The sequence below is a fragment of the Cololabis saira genome, chromosome 17 (assembly GCF_033807715.1).
Source record: "Cololabis saira isolate AMF1-May2022 chromosome 17, fColSai1.1, whole genome shotgun sequence".
Classification (NCBI taxonomy): domain Eukaryota; kingdom Metazoa; phylum Chordata; class Actinopteri; order Beloniformes; family Belonidae; genus Cololabis; species Cololabis saira.
In genome coordinates, this window is record NC_084603.1 from 22,809,775 (window position 1) to 22,824,255 (window position 14,481).

General features: G+C 40.7%; 1 protein-coding gene across 2 annotated transcripts in view; it reads left to right on the plus strand.

Moving 5' to 3' along the window:
• Positions 1 to 14,481, plus strand: part of sh3pxd2ab (SH3 and PX domains 2Ab) — a 51,838-nt gene that overhangs the window by 20,750 nt on the left and 16,607 nt on the right. For both annotated transcript variants that reach the window (XM_061746180.1, XM_061746182.1), the window contains exon 8: positions 8,444 to 8,572. In XM_061746180.1, coding sequence (XP_061602164.1) covers positions 8,444 to 8,572 — 129 coding nt within the window. The remainder of the gene's footprint in view (positions 1 to 8,443; positions 8,573 to 14,481) is intronic.

Sequence of the window (14,481 nt, forward strand, 5' to 3'; positions counted from 1 at the left end):
GTCACCAGGTGACTGTCACAATGATTTGTTACAAAAGCAGTATCCATGACAGGGACACAACAGTCCTGACCTGCCCTAAATACAAGAAGTGAAAAAAAAACTGCAACATTGACAGCTATGTGATATTGCACATCTTAAAACGTGTTTGCAGTCAGAATGGACTTAAAAATAGAATTAAAAAAAGACAAATAAATTGCTTCAACGCGTAATATCCTTGAAGCCAGAATGGCTTTTAAGTGTTGTGAAAAGAAACAGCAACATTACAAAGTGGTAAAACCTTTATTGTCCCAACATCTATCAGCATGTACTGGAGGCATGAAATGTAACAATAGATGTATATTAACAAATGAAATGAAGGGAAAAACCTCTCGAAGGCAGATGAAGTGGGTATCTTTATTTTAAGGCTTTCAAGCCCATTTTCTGTATCTGCAATTAACTAAGGTAAGAATCTTATTCAATCTTTGAAAACAGGGTAGTAAAGTGCATAGTCATAGCTGGGGGGGCGTTTTACACCCTGTGAAATCCACCAATGCTTTCTTAAGTCTGCCACCCTTCCTTCCTTGCTTTATGTAACAAGGAACTTCAGCCACATAGTGGAATGGAAACAATGTCTTATTTCAACTGTGTGTATGTGTACAGCCTGTTAAAGATATTACACTGGCTTCTACTCACCTTCAAATGTTTGAATACTTTGTCAAATAGCGCCTGCCACTTTTTTTTAGCTCTCTGATTCCGAATTGTTTGGGTTGACATTCAGTTTGTTATAAGTTCCTTCATCAAGCCAACCAATGAAAACAACGACGACACACTTATCTGGTATACGTGATCATTTGTTGGTCAAATGTTGCACATTCTGTACAAGCTCTCCATACTTGAGCTACTGTAGAAAGCCCTTCCGTAGTCCTACGCTGGACATTAGTGGTTAAAGATTGATACTTTTCTTTTAAAGCAGGACAGCAGATGAGGTGCTGTGAGTTTATGGTGAATTTGTGCTTTACTTGCATATTATGGGTTTCATAATTATACGGTGTAGGTCTCCCTTAAGAATTTACTGTGCCCCTGCCCCAAAAAGGAGAATGTAGCATTCCGCCACAAAGCTGTAGGTGGTTAGAGGTTGGACTATGTTAACCTGGCAGACAGAGGAAATTTGAGGGACATCATTGACTCGCACACTCACAGCTGATCACTTGCTTTTAATTTTTGTTCAGCTTTATTTTTCTTGGCTTTAATGTCACCATATTTATTGGTCTCCAGATTTTTTTTGAAGAACTAATAGAAGATAATGCAGAAGTGTCAAACCAATGCAATCAAATAATTAGTTATTTTCTTTTCTTTTACAAAAGTTGACACAGTTTCCCAATTTTGTAATGAAATGTGTGTGCCTTGCTCTGGTCAAAAGACCACAAAGATGCAGTATGATAGCGTTTTTTCGACCATGCTTCTCATAGCAGGTGGTTTCAGGGGTAGGAGTCAGCCTGTCCTCTTCACTCCATCCCTTCCCGCCCCAGAAATCGGTTTCACAGCTTTACGCCACCCACTTCTGAGGCACTGCAAATGCAGCATGATGTGAAGCTGGGTGGAGATAAAGAAAAGGAAGCTGGATCATTTTATTCTGGTCTGGGTAACTGATGTCACAGTAAATCTAGACCGCTCTCCGAATGACATCTTCTTAGACTGAGTTGGTTCCAAACAATAACCACTTTCACACAGAGATTATAGTTTAGAGATAAAATGGACATCCTCTCTTTATTCCACATCCACTCTCCAGTTATCCCGTGAAGGGGCAGTCTTGCCTTTTCAGTGTGTGCTTTCACCAAACAAACTGTGACATTTCACAATCTGAAGACTCTTTACTAAACTCCACGGTCCACATCCACCAAGTCCTAAATGTGTACGTTCACTGACTACTTTAGTCAATTTGTGCTGAATAAGCCTAAACAAAATAATCAAGTGTCTACCTGGGTTCTCTAATACAGCGGCACTTGTCTGAGTTTTTCTTTCACTGTTGCAGTCTGTGGTGTTTCCATGCCTCCAGGAGGGAGATGTCTTCTTGTTTTGTCACTAGGAATGGGCGATATTTTACCGTTCACGATAAACCGTCAAAAAAATTCCCCACCGTAAGAATTTGTCATCTCGCGGTAAAAACGATAAATTCCCGTTGATGATGTTTTTGTGTAACAAACACGCGGAAGGCGGATCTGAGAGCGAGGAGCTCATTGTTAAACGAGGCTCCAGCTCCGTTATCTGGAACTGATTTGGATTTAAAAAGAGTGACGAGGAGCAAACATCATCTATTATATGCAGAGTCTGCAAAAACAGAAGGAAATGGTTGTTACATTTTGATATAACGTTTGACTATTAGGAAAAAAAATTGCAATAGTATCTAATTTGTGGCATGTTCCAACCACAGGTTAATTTGCACATTTTATTTATATTAGAAGAGGTCATCACTGATTGGATTTTCTTTTCAGTGAACTTTTATTTATTTGTCCTGTTTCTTTATTTATCAAGTTGTATTTTTTTCTACTTTGTGATTTTATAAGCTAAGAAAACTTGTTTTGCGGGCTCCAAAGACTGAATGTGGTGATAGATTTATAGTTAAAAAGGTGGAGTGGAATTGGTATTTTTTTCAATCATCATTTTTATCGTTATCGGGATAAATGCCAGAAATTATTGTGATACATTTTTTAGTCCATACCGCCCATCCCTATTTGTCACTGTTATACCTCTGTCACTGTCTCTCAAGGTGGAACAGGTGGAACAGTGGCGTAGAGAAATGTTAAGGCATTCTGCCTCAACTGGGCAGAATAAAAGCACTACAGAGATGGAATGAGCTGACTGTGTGTGTGAAGGGCTGTTTAGGGTTGTGTTATTTCAGAATTGCTGACTCGGTAGTAACTTTGCATACCCAAATAGATCATAATCACTGCAGAAAGTGTTTCTCCTCGAAATATTTCTCTTGGTTTTGTGCTGGAAATGAACTGGGTTTCTGTGTCAGACATTTTCAATAAGATTGAGAACCAAACCACTGTCTACATACTGTAAGGTTCAAGGAGAACTATATTCTCTCTTTAGTAATGTAAACAGTATCTGCTCATTCTAACTGCTTGTTTGCGCAAATTACTGTCAGATGACAGTAACTGATGAAGAAACATGCCATCATAGCAAATCTAAAAGTAAACAGCATCAGCTGCTGTTTATGTTGTACAATGCTGGGGTTCCGGAGCTTCGTATCGTCTTCGAAAGCGTTGCTCATTATGTGTGTTCAAACAGAAAAGTCAGACGAGCAGAAGACATTTGGAAATAAAGTAGGGGAAAAAAGAAATGCAGCGCTCGGGGGTGTAGTGCATGTGAAAACCAGCTGGAAAGGAGAGGAGGTTTACGTGGCAAGTGGAAATCATGTCAGCGCACAGGCCGAGGCAGCACGTCAGTGCGAGCAGAATTTCTGTTTTTACTTGAGCTGCAGGTCTCTGGGGGGCTGCAGTGTTTATACAGTACAGTACATCATGTGTGCATGAGCTTTTGTCTCCGTGCATACTTATGCCTTCTATGTATGGTGAAGGAGTAAGGTTTAATCTGTAAATAAATCTAGATGGTGGGTGGGTCGAAAGGTCTATTTGTTTGTTTGTATTTGCAGATGGATTTGATTTTAAAGAGGAGTAGGAAATCATTAAGGCAAATCAGCTCTTCCGAATCACTTTAACAAGCAAAAGCTGTTTCAGTAGCTTGTTTGTCCCTGAACAGCTATTGAGTACTGGACTTTTTTACAGATCGCACTCATTCAAAACTGCTGCTCAAGACGAGCCTTGCGGCACCTGAGAGACCCATCGTGTGGGTTAACAGAAGTTAAAATAAAATGTTAGTTGTTAATTTACCAACTGAGCTGCTGTTAGTGTGGACTTTATTTTCCCCCCTCAGAGTTACCAGTGAAAGCTGTGTGGAAGCTCCTCCCCTTGCAGCTCAGAGCAGACCCAATACAGGCCGCTCTGTTTCTGATAAGTGATCATTTGTTGCAGTCGACACCAACCCTGAAGGCAGAACTTAAGCTTCTCGTTCAAAACAGCGCTCAGAACACAAGCCTTTTTGTGTGAGAACGAGATCATAACTTTGTATTGACTTCATGTATGTGGAATTCTGTCTCAGTTTATTTTTTCATTTCTTTCTCAAATCACTTGGTAGCTGCAGTGGTTAAAAGGTACTCCATGAAGTCTTCACACCAGTAGCGCTATAAGTTATGCTTTTATGGGCTACTTTTTTTTCATTTTAGATATACATACAGTCAGAATTGGGTATTTTTATTTGCCAATTAAGTTTACGCATACAAGGAGTTGACTTTTTGATATGTTAGCGCTAAATAGTCATCACTGCAAAACAATCAATGTAGGTACGATTTCAATTTAAGACTACATAGACAAAAATAATACAATAATATGAATTTAAAATGAAGTAGAAAAGTGTTTGTGTGCAAGTACAGTTGTCCAGAGACAATATGAAAACAGACGTGAAGCTGGACTGTGTTGGCAGGAATCAGGGAGGGGGATTCGGGTCAGCGATGTGGGTTACAAGATTTGCAGTCCTGCTGTGGCGTTGTACATTCCACTGATCAGGAGCTGCTTGCGATCTTGTTTGTTCATGAGCTAATAAAAGGCAAGAAATATGCACAAATGCTCCCTATTACAGTATTTCAGCCCTCAGTTATGTAATGGAAGGGATACCAAACTTTGAATGGCAGGGTTTTATTTTTTTTAATCTTTACATTTGAATATATGAGAAAAAAACACAGTTTATGTTAATGTAATGAGAATATTCAGCATTTTCTAAACAGAAATGTGAAGATTCCCCTACAGTAAGTTGATTTTGATACGATTTACTTGTGGTCTTCCACTTCTCCCCCAGGGCCACATACTGATTCAATGACATGAGTACATCTGTACTACATTGAATAGCAGTTCTGCATCCCCTTCTAATCCAGCTGCACATCTGCTACTGATGAGCCAAACAAAGGCACTGCCCGTTGCCAGATTTTACTCCTCTCAACCAAATTATGCTCCCATGAAGTCACTCCTAGGCTAGTGACAGGCGAGCAGTGAGCTATTCAGCAAAATTCTGAAAAGTAAAAAAGAAAAAAAAAAAAAAAGAAAATAGCCTTGGAATAAATTTGTGCACTCCCTGGTTTCCTTCCCTTGATGATGATTTATTGCAAAGTTCCCAACTGTCATCGTCTCTGGATGGAGCCGATGACTGGCGAGGGTGGGCGGGGACGGGGTTTGGATGGAGTTAGGACGTCTGGGAGTGCAGGAGAGGGGGCAGGAAGCACGTGTGTAAATCTGAGCCAGGTGAAATAAACACCCAAAAGTGGCTTATAGCACTAACGTGATGGAAATCAAGAGAAAAATACTTTTCAAAACTAATATATGCTTTACAGGTATAGTGCATACACACATGTTCACACAGTTTTTCCCTTTCTCTTTTTTCTTTTTTAGATGAAGATGAACCATATTTGTGTAACTATCATTCAGTGTGACAGAATCTGATGTTTCACACATTCATTCATTATTTTTTGCTAATCCTGCATGACGTAGAAATCATTTTACCCATGCACTGACTAATTGTAGCACTGCCTCGACACCGAAGAGCTTCATTTATCTGCAATGTTGATTTATACCATTTCAGGCTTGCTCATTTTGTACTGAACTCTCTTTAAAAATTGGACTTGTTTCTTGTCCAAGGCTGTTTCGCCTCATTTTTCTCACACATGTTGTCTTTGTTCAGGCTCTGTCTTCCTGCTGTTGCAAAACATTTCATTTCCTGAATGAAACTGAAATACTAGCTTTTGTTTTTCAGGCCTGTTGACTTTGCTGACACAGTTTTTACTCAAATCAGGTCCCACATTTACCACTCACCCACAGCAGTAGTTAACTGCCTGTTTTAGAGAGTGACATTTAAATCATTTGACTTAGCTTGTGGCTTTATGAGATAATGACTTGCTGAGTTGTCAGAGTTCTGTCTGTCTGTCTTTCCTTCTTTCTTTCTTTCTTTCTTTCTTTCTTTCTTTCTTTCTTTCTTTCTTTCTTTCTTTCTTTCTTTCTTTCTTTCTTTCTTTCTTTCTTTCTTTCTTTCTTTCTTTCTTTCTTTCTTTCTTTCTTTCTCCATAATTTAGATCAAATTCTGCATAAAGATGCAAAAGCTGGAGAGTTGCTGTTCTAAAAACAATTACTGGTCATAACAAAGAGTATTAATTAGCATTAATCTACCCTACAAAAGTACTGCATAGTAATACATCTGTAAATTTAGAAAAGGCAATATGCCTTTTTTTATGCTACCATGAAGAAAAAGTTGAAACGTAACTACTGATAACATACGTTCAAAAAATATAATTTTCATATTGTAAATACTCAAAAATACTTATTTTAATTGAACACCCCCCCCCACCCCCCAAAAACCCAAAACAAAACAGAAAAGTGCTAAAAAAGTGACTGATTCAGTCATTTTATAGCCATTTAGAGCCATGAAACCATCCGTGGATCAGCACCAAGCCATGAAAACATATTAATACTGTCAAAATAAATATCCCATTTGGCTGCTTATAAAGTAATTGCTGTCATATTACTTATTCAAGAACAAGAACGTGTGTGTGTAAATAATGTTTTTTCCATTGTTTCTCTACCCAACTTTGTGGTTTGACAGAACATCTTGCATAGATAATGCCTCAAAAACCGCAGCCCGACCACAGTAATCTCGTGTCAGACTCGTTGGCAGCTTTAGCCTGTGAAATGCTGATGGTGGGGAGTTTATCTTTATGAATTATTAACTCCTTGACAATTCAGACGGAGCTCACAAATTGTAGGCAAAATATTATCCAGATTTAGAGAAATGTAAATTTTTTGTCTTAGGTGCTCTCTCGTGGTAATCTCTTTGAAGAGATGGCAGCTTTATCAAATCTTCTTGCTCATTTCTTATCTGAGCTCCAAACCGTCTATTTATTGGACTGATTTGATCCTACTTCCTGTCCTCAAAGTAAAGCAGTGACTCTTTGCAGAAGCTGTTGTTATCAGGTTTGAAATTGTGGGCATGTGTATATATCTTCATTTTGTGGAAAATATTTGCTGACTATAGGTCAAAAGCTCACATGTTTAACCTAATACCCGGTCAAATATTAGCATTTAGGCAGGATTTGGCCCATGTGTGGCCATGAAAAGAGATTGTGATCTCAGCAAGGTCTGTAGGTTTTGCCTGTTATTTAAACACCACATAAAGATGCATATGTTCTGTAGCGCTGGTATCATGGTAAACACATATAATCTAACGCGTGCAAACAGTAGCTCTTCCTGTTTGCAGCTTTGAACTCGGTGGTCAGCAGAAGCTCTTGTTAATGTGTGAACCGAGCGTCAGCTGGTTTGTGTCTGGATTCCAGCTGACATTTGTTAGATCTGCTTCAGTTCATTCAGCTATGCTTGTTTTAAGGATTTTGACCTGATTAAGGCTTCAGTTGGGCTCAGTTAATGGAGCCTGATCCTTGTGGAAGGAAAATAAAAACTGTTTGTAATAAACTGGGCACTACACGTTCTTTAAATGCCTCCACAAATGAAAACATATGCTTCGCTCTAGAAGCCTTCACTCCCGTTTTTTGTCTGTGAAGTACAATTTGCTGGACGAGGTGAGCGGCAACCTAGTTAGCAGTGCAGACATGGACCAAGTAAAAAAAGTAAGTCAGCGCTGGTGCTTATATGGTTAACTTGGTGAAGTGGAGAGAGGAAGACTTCCATTGGCTGGGCTTCACGCTGTAGTCAGAGCTCTAGTGTTTCAGAGACGGAGGGCCATCCCTCTGAGTACAGCTCCAACCCCTTCATCTGGTTGTATTTAAGGCCCAGAGTGCCGGCTCTTATGATTGGCGTACACAACCCCCCTACTCTCCTTCCAGCTCCAGCCCCAACTGAGGAGAAGGAGGCTTTTTAGCAGATGGTTTATTTTCCAAGGGAAACTATTTCTTTCTTCGACTCTACTGTCCTGCCCTCAGCTGGCCTTAGCTCACTCTTCTGTTTTCTGCTACATCTCCTAATCTCTCGTAGCTGCTCCTCTTGAAACTGTATGTTTACCTGCATCTCCTGGCCTGAACTTGAACGGATTTGTTTGACGATGAGGATGAAGGGACTTCGCTTAAACAGAATGGATTTTCGGCTGTCGACAGTTTGATCCTTCCGTTTTTAGGAGGGGGAGTCTTTTCCTAAACGTTCAGCGTTTCCATCGCCCCTGATGTTGGGCTGGAGGGAGATGCAGCTCTATGGCTAGACTCTGGGGAAGATGCACTAAAAACTGTGAATATTGTGATTGGCTGAGCCCCTCCAGACAAAGTGGCCTATGGCACAACGAATGTCCAGCCGTCGTTCCCATGGACCTATGGCTGGCAGCTGGCTGACATCATGCTTTTTTCCGTCACCTCCAGGTCTGGATACGTCGGACCCCATGCTCCTGGAACAGTACGTGGTGGTGTCCAACTATGAGAAACAAGAGCCTGCAGAGATCAGTCTCCAAGCAGGGGAGGTTGTGGACATCATTGAAAAGAGCGAGAGTGGTGAGTAATCAAAACAATACGCAGCATGCATGCTACACGTATGTCCGACTCAGACGGCCTCCCTCATAACTCAGTCCTCAGTCCCTCAAGCATTCTGCCCCTTTCCCAAACTCAACCCTTTCACCTCTATTGTAAAACGCTTGCTAGTTGTTACTCAGCCACATCTGGAGGCTCACTTTGGCCCGCAGTCAGCTCTGTTTTTTCCTACTGTTGGTTTAGGCTGGGTGCCAGAATGTTGCCTCTAGCAACAGGAATGTCCTCCACACTCATGTTAATTATTCCATCTCAGATTAATGGAAAGCCGGGTTTACAAATGCCAGCTGCAGTAAGTCCTTAGTCAGCTGTTTAACCTCTGGAAACAACTTACAGACATAACCAAAGTGTGTTTTAGGGTGTATGCAAGTTAGTGTGACAATTCTTCATGTTAAATGAGTCACGCACCAATATAACATACAGCTTTTGTATTGAGGAATAAGTTGTGATATCGCCACAAACATTAAAGCAAAATTAACTCAAAAATCCCCAACATCCATGTCTGCCTCAGTCACTTTTCTTAAAGGAAATGTGTTGCATGTAACTGGAGAGGCATAAACCCTGCATAAACGAGCTCTGATGTTCAGCTTTAATGATGTGCTGATACAGTAAAATAGTAATGGGACTCATGTGTTCTTCAGAGGGGGAATGGAGAGAGAGAGATGGAGGAGGAAGCAGTGACCAGGAAGGCAGTTTGACTTGGGTTTCATGATGGGTGTGAAACCCACACCGGCCCTCGAGGAAGAGGGTCCACAAAGCTGGACGGCTTTGAAGTGTCACGTGTCCTGCCTTAGGGTCCATGTATTTGTTTTCCCTCCTTGATCCAGTTGAATGTCAGCCCGATGGGGAGCCGCAGTGAGGCGGATGTTCCAACACCTTGAAGTCCTTTTATCGGGGACCTTCTATGAGGTCTTTCCTCCGTGAATTTGAACTGCATGGCCCGATGTTTTTTAAGAAGAGGCCTCTTGACTTTTGTGTTTCACTCGACTACTGTGCATGGTGGCTGATCTATGGGAAGCTCATACTGATGCTACTGCAGATTTATGAATCCCAGGTTTCTTTCATGTTATAATTGGTCAACTCATTCATCTCGGCTTTATTTCTCACAACTTTGTAGAAAACAAAACAGCAGGTTGCTGCGTTTGAAAAATTCTCCCTGTGGCTATTTGACAGTTTCATTACACACTGACACTTTTGCAGAAATAATTCACTTACTTTTTTTTTCTATGGACACTGTGTCCAGCAGCGTGGCGAGGATGTAGCTAGAATCTGAAAACCTCCTGTGGTGGGAGTCGGTTCAAACTGCTCTGTTTGGCTGGGTGACATCACCCCACATCTCCCTGCCAGTACTAACTGGACCAGGTGTGTGCTGTGAAGATCTCAGAGCTCTATGACTTAGCACCCGTTCCCTTGCAGGATAATGCTTTCTGACAGATTGATCAGCATATTGCACAGCCACATTGAGATTATGCAGAATTAAAAGGACAAAAGGTGTCTCCATCCTTTGATAGAAAGGCTGCATAGACTTTCAGATTGTGCAGAACCTTTGGCTGCACAGAGTGGAAAACAGCTGTATTCTGTCATTTAATTATGTGCAATAATTGTGTGTTTGATTGGTTTTGGATGAGGTTTTTTCATAGTTGTGTAAAAGAATAAGAGTAACAGTAAAATATTTTGAAATGGAAAACTAAAATCCTGCATTGCCATTACTTTAAGACCTTTACGAGAAGTCCTGCTGTTAAAGCTACTGTACCATTGACACTGGCTGTGACCACTGCCCAGTGCAGTTATCAGCTTTTCTTACCTTGGATCAGATAGTGTATGTCTTTGACAGGGCAGGGAATCTAGGTCAGACTTAAAAGCAAGCTCAGCTTTCTCCACTTTTCCAGCCAGTTCTCCCGAGCCAAGTGAGTATTTTCCATTGCACTGGCTTGACGATACAGTTTGTCTTGTGGTCTTTGTTTCGGTTGGAACAGTAGCTTCTACAGCTTGCTGGTTTGTTGGGTTTAAAGTAGGTGCAGTCGTGGTAAATCAGCGCAGTAAACCAGAGTGGGCTGGATGATTTGTTGCAGCTTTTAGTTTGAACTGAATGACAACCCTAAAGTCACTATCTAGCCCACATCCACAAAAACACAGGCTTTATCTGGTGAAGTGAATACTTAATGTGGAAGAATTTTAATTTGAGTTACTAATTTTGTCCTCACTCTGTGTGCAACCATATCATCTGTCTGTTTTTGAGCATCTGCCAGAAGGGGATGCTCGAAAAAGGAATAGACTCTTGCATGAAGTAACTCAGGGAGAAAGTGGAAAAAGCAATTTCCTGCCAAAGTTAGTGGTTCAGAGGGGTTGGTTCATTATATCGGCTTAATGGATCCTCCAGGATGCCTCCTCACTTTACACTGTATCAGAAAGATGTTAACCAAAGTCGAGCTAGCAGTGTTGTTGGTCAGTAATAATGCTTTATATTCGGTGGTTTAAACTTTGCCCCTCAATGATGGAGTATACCAGAAGGGAAAAAAAATAATTTGCATGTACTTGTTGAAATATTGTAGCACTTGGAGCCAGTTTTCCTACACCTCAAGGGCAGCTTTAGGTATTTTGTCCTCAGTCTTGCATTGAAAATTTTACTGTGTGGACACTGTGGGCTAGCCGGGCCAGCCGTCCTAATTCTTTTCTTTTATTGATGGGAAAAATTCTAGTCTGGTTCTTATGGATTTAGATCCAATTAGATTCAAACTCAACCAATTAAGCAGGCATCTTGACTGTTTGAAATAGTGGAACTTTGATACACCTTTAGGAGTCAGAGCATAAAGTCTGCCTTTTCCATGTTGCAGTTAGTTCGGTACATTCTGTACCGGTGAAAATGGCTGTGAATGGAAGGGACCCGGGTACAGTATCTCCGCTACTGAGTGAGTGTGATTTCAGGAGGTTCTTAACATTTTCTCGTCAAAGTTTGCCTTTTTGTTGAGTTTAAATTTGGAACAAGCAGATAAACTGATAAAATGTAAGTGATGTTTGGCTACCTTGCTAAAATCCCACAGAATAAACACTTTAAGTTCAAATGTGGAAAAAGAAAAGTGCCAGCACAGTAAACCAAACATGTGTTCACATCCATCCTGCACAGCTGGTTCTGTAGCACCAAACAGTGTGTTGTCAAGACACTCAGATTCCCAATTAGAAATGCCGTATTAAGTGGCAGATTAAAGCTCCAATGACCCTTTTAAGTGTAAATGCAGCCAAGCTTGATACAGTTCTCTGTGTCTGGCATGCAGGAGAGCCAACGGCCATGTTAACATTAAGCTTCAAGTGCTGCTTTTGCTTGAACCTTCAGTTTACCATTTTGGTATGTGCTGTTTCAGCAAGAACGTGTTTCCTTGTATAACAGAGGAAAAACCCTATAATTCTTGTCAACAAAACCACTGAAGACATTATACTCAGGGCTTGCCAAGTGTTAAATGTATTTTTTCAGAAGAGGTGGCAGCAGCAGATGGAAGAAACATTACCCAGTCGGCGTTATCCCCATCCTTCGCATTCTTTCAGACTAACATAGGAAGCTCTAATGGCCATCTCAAAAACTGTTTCATGTATTTTTAGATGTGGAAACGGTAATGGGTAAGTTTGTCATTGGCATTTTAGCATAGGCATCCACTCCAATACTATATAATATTGTATCTTATAGAGGCAGAGAAGGTGGAAAAACAAGGACAAAGAGGTGATAGAAGAAATTGCAATAACAGTGCACAGAAGTCAAGCAGTGCAGCTGAAAAGATAGCTTTATCGCACACTGGAATTGCCCCATTACGTTTCGCCCTCATTTTAAGACTCGGGCTCTGAGATACTCAAGGACGGCTGTGTCTCCAAATCAGTGGAGCCTGGAGAGAACATGAGCCGGGGGCGACAGCGTTGTCCAGACCATGAGGAGATTCTTTCAGAGGCCTGGAAGGAGTGAGGGTTATTCCTTTGGTCAACATTAGCTCTTAAAAGTCGTTTTGTGCCATTTTTGCCCCTCACCCCTCCACATACCAGAGCCACCCAGGTGATTGAACCCCCGTGTTATGAAAACTGGAGGTGTGTGTATTGGGGCTGGATGCCTTGCCTCTCGTGCTTTGATACAGGATCTACTGTTAATGAATACAGGAGCTGGAAATGAATGGGATTTTCTCCCGATCTGCTCAACAGTGGTGTCCGATATCAGGACTGTTGAGCCCCTGGATTCCTCATCATTTCAGGTCGTGAAAAAAAAAAAGCTTCCTCGTGCTGCTGAATCTGTGTTTCTCATATTCATGCGAGATGGGGGAGAAATTTCATTGCATTTTAAAGCCTATTTGTGTCAAACATCAGTTTTTACTGTAGGACATTGGGTGGTAGTGCATTGTCACAGTGTGTTATGCATGGCCATGCGTAAGTATCCCACTTGATTGATTGCACTCATGGATTACAGTTTTGTTTTATAGTGTTTCCACTTGCGTTGAGATAAACCAAAGTTGTATAAATGTAATCACTTTGTTGCAGCTGAAAATCTGTTGTTGATTACAGTAAAAGTGAAGTACGGCTCCTAAAGCTGATAGAGTTACCAGATGGCAGAGAAAAATAGGCCTTGAAAATACTATACGCACTCGTTGTGTATATCTCTCTGGTGCGTCGGCGCTTGCAGGGGTAGAATAGTCTTAAGTTTTTACAGGCAAGATACAGAAATATCGTTTTTTAATCATGCACCTTTTTATGACTGCAAAATAATCAAATTGAAAGATTTTCTCTCTTGAAAGATACAGTATCTTCAGTTTTAAAATGTCTAGCTCAAACTTATGAACATGTGGTAAACTTTTCTCTTGATTTGGAGAGATGTGAAAATGATCATGCTGTCATTCATGGTCTTGTGTTCAGATTTCTAAGTTGCACTTGAATCCACTGTAATGTCACATTTAAAGAGTGAAAAGAAGTTCGGTGTCCCATTGGTTTGTGAACCTCGGGTTCAGCATTAGGACATTGCCATTTAGGTTCATGGGGAGGCAGAATTGACTGTATTTGGACAGGAAGCTGAAGCTGGTATGTAACGTTTCAAATCTGACGGGACAGAAATACTGTATGTATATTCAAGATTTAATTTCCATTTAATCTGATTTTATATTCTCATGGGCGATGAGGACACTGATCAGAACCAGAGAAACTAGTAGTGTAACAAACAAATGTTTAAGCTTAAGAAGTAGGCTTTTTTTTTAATGGAAACCTTATTGAGATGCAGAAGAGCCATCCCCGGTGGCTGCTATAGTGTTATTTGTCTTTAAAGTCTGTCCACACTGGCTTCACTTTTCAAAACAAGTGTTATCCATTTTTTTCTGTTGCTGTTTTTTTGGGTGCAGAAAGAGATTTTGATTTATGAGTGTGATTCTGAAATTTCACCACAGCTTATGTTACTGAGCTTTACAAACTGACAAAGACATAATTAATGTCTAAATCAAGTGTCAGTGGAGTCGGCGGCCCTTTAGTATGGACCGTGTTAATGCGTGTTTGTTAGTATTTCTGGAAGAGAGGGTGGGACGTGAGGCTGACAGAAGCTGACTACAAGAGTTCCATAGCTGCTATTAAAAATAAACGTTGATGCTCATTCCTGCGGCAATAAGCAAACTTGTTTTGGAAATGTTCTGTTGATCAACACTGCAGCATTTGGTGGGTTGCAAAGGCTAATTTGACCTTCAAGAGACAACTGATCTTTAGATGCACAACTTGGCTCCAAGCTATGTTTGAGGCGATTCTGACCTGCTGGTGTCTGTGGGTTTTAACGCAGTGAAAGATATGAGTTTCACTGAATGTCCAACTGTGTTTGTCTACTGGTGTCTAAAAGTTTCTCTTTTTTTTTAAATTGAGATATAATTAGG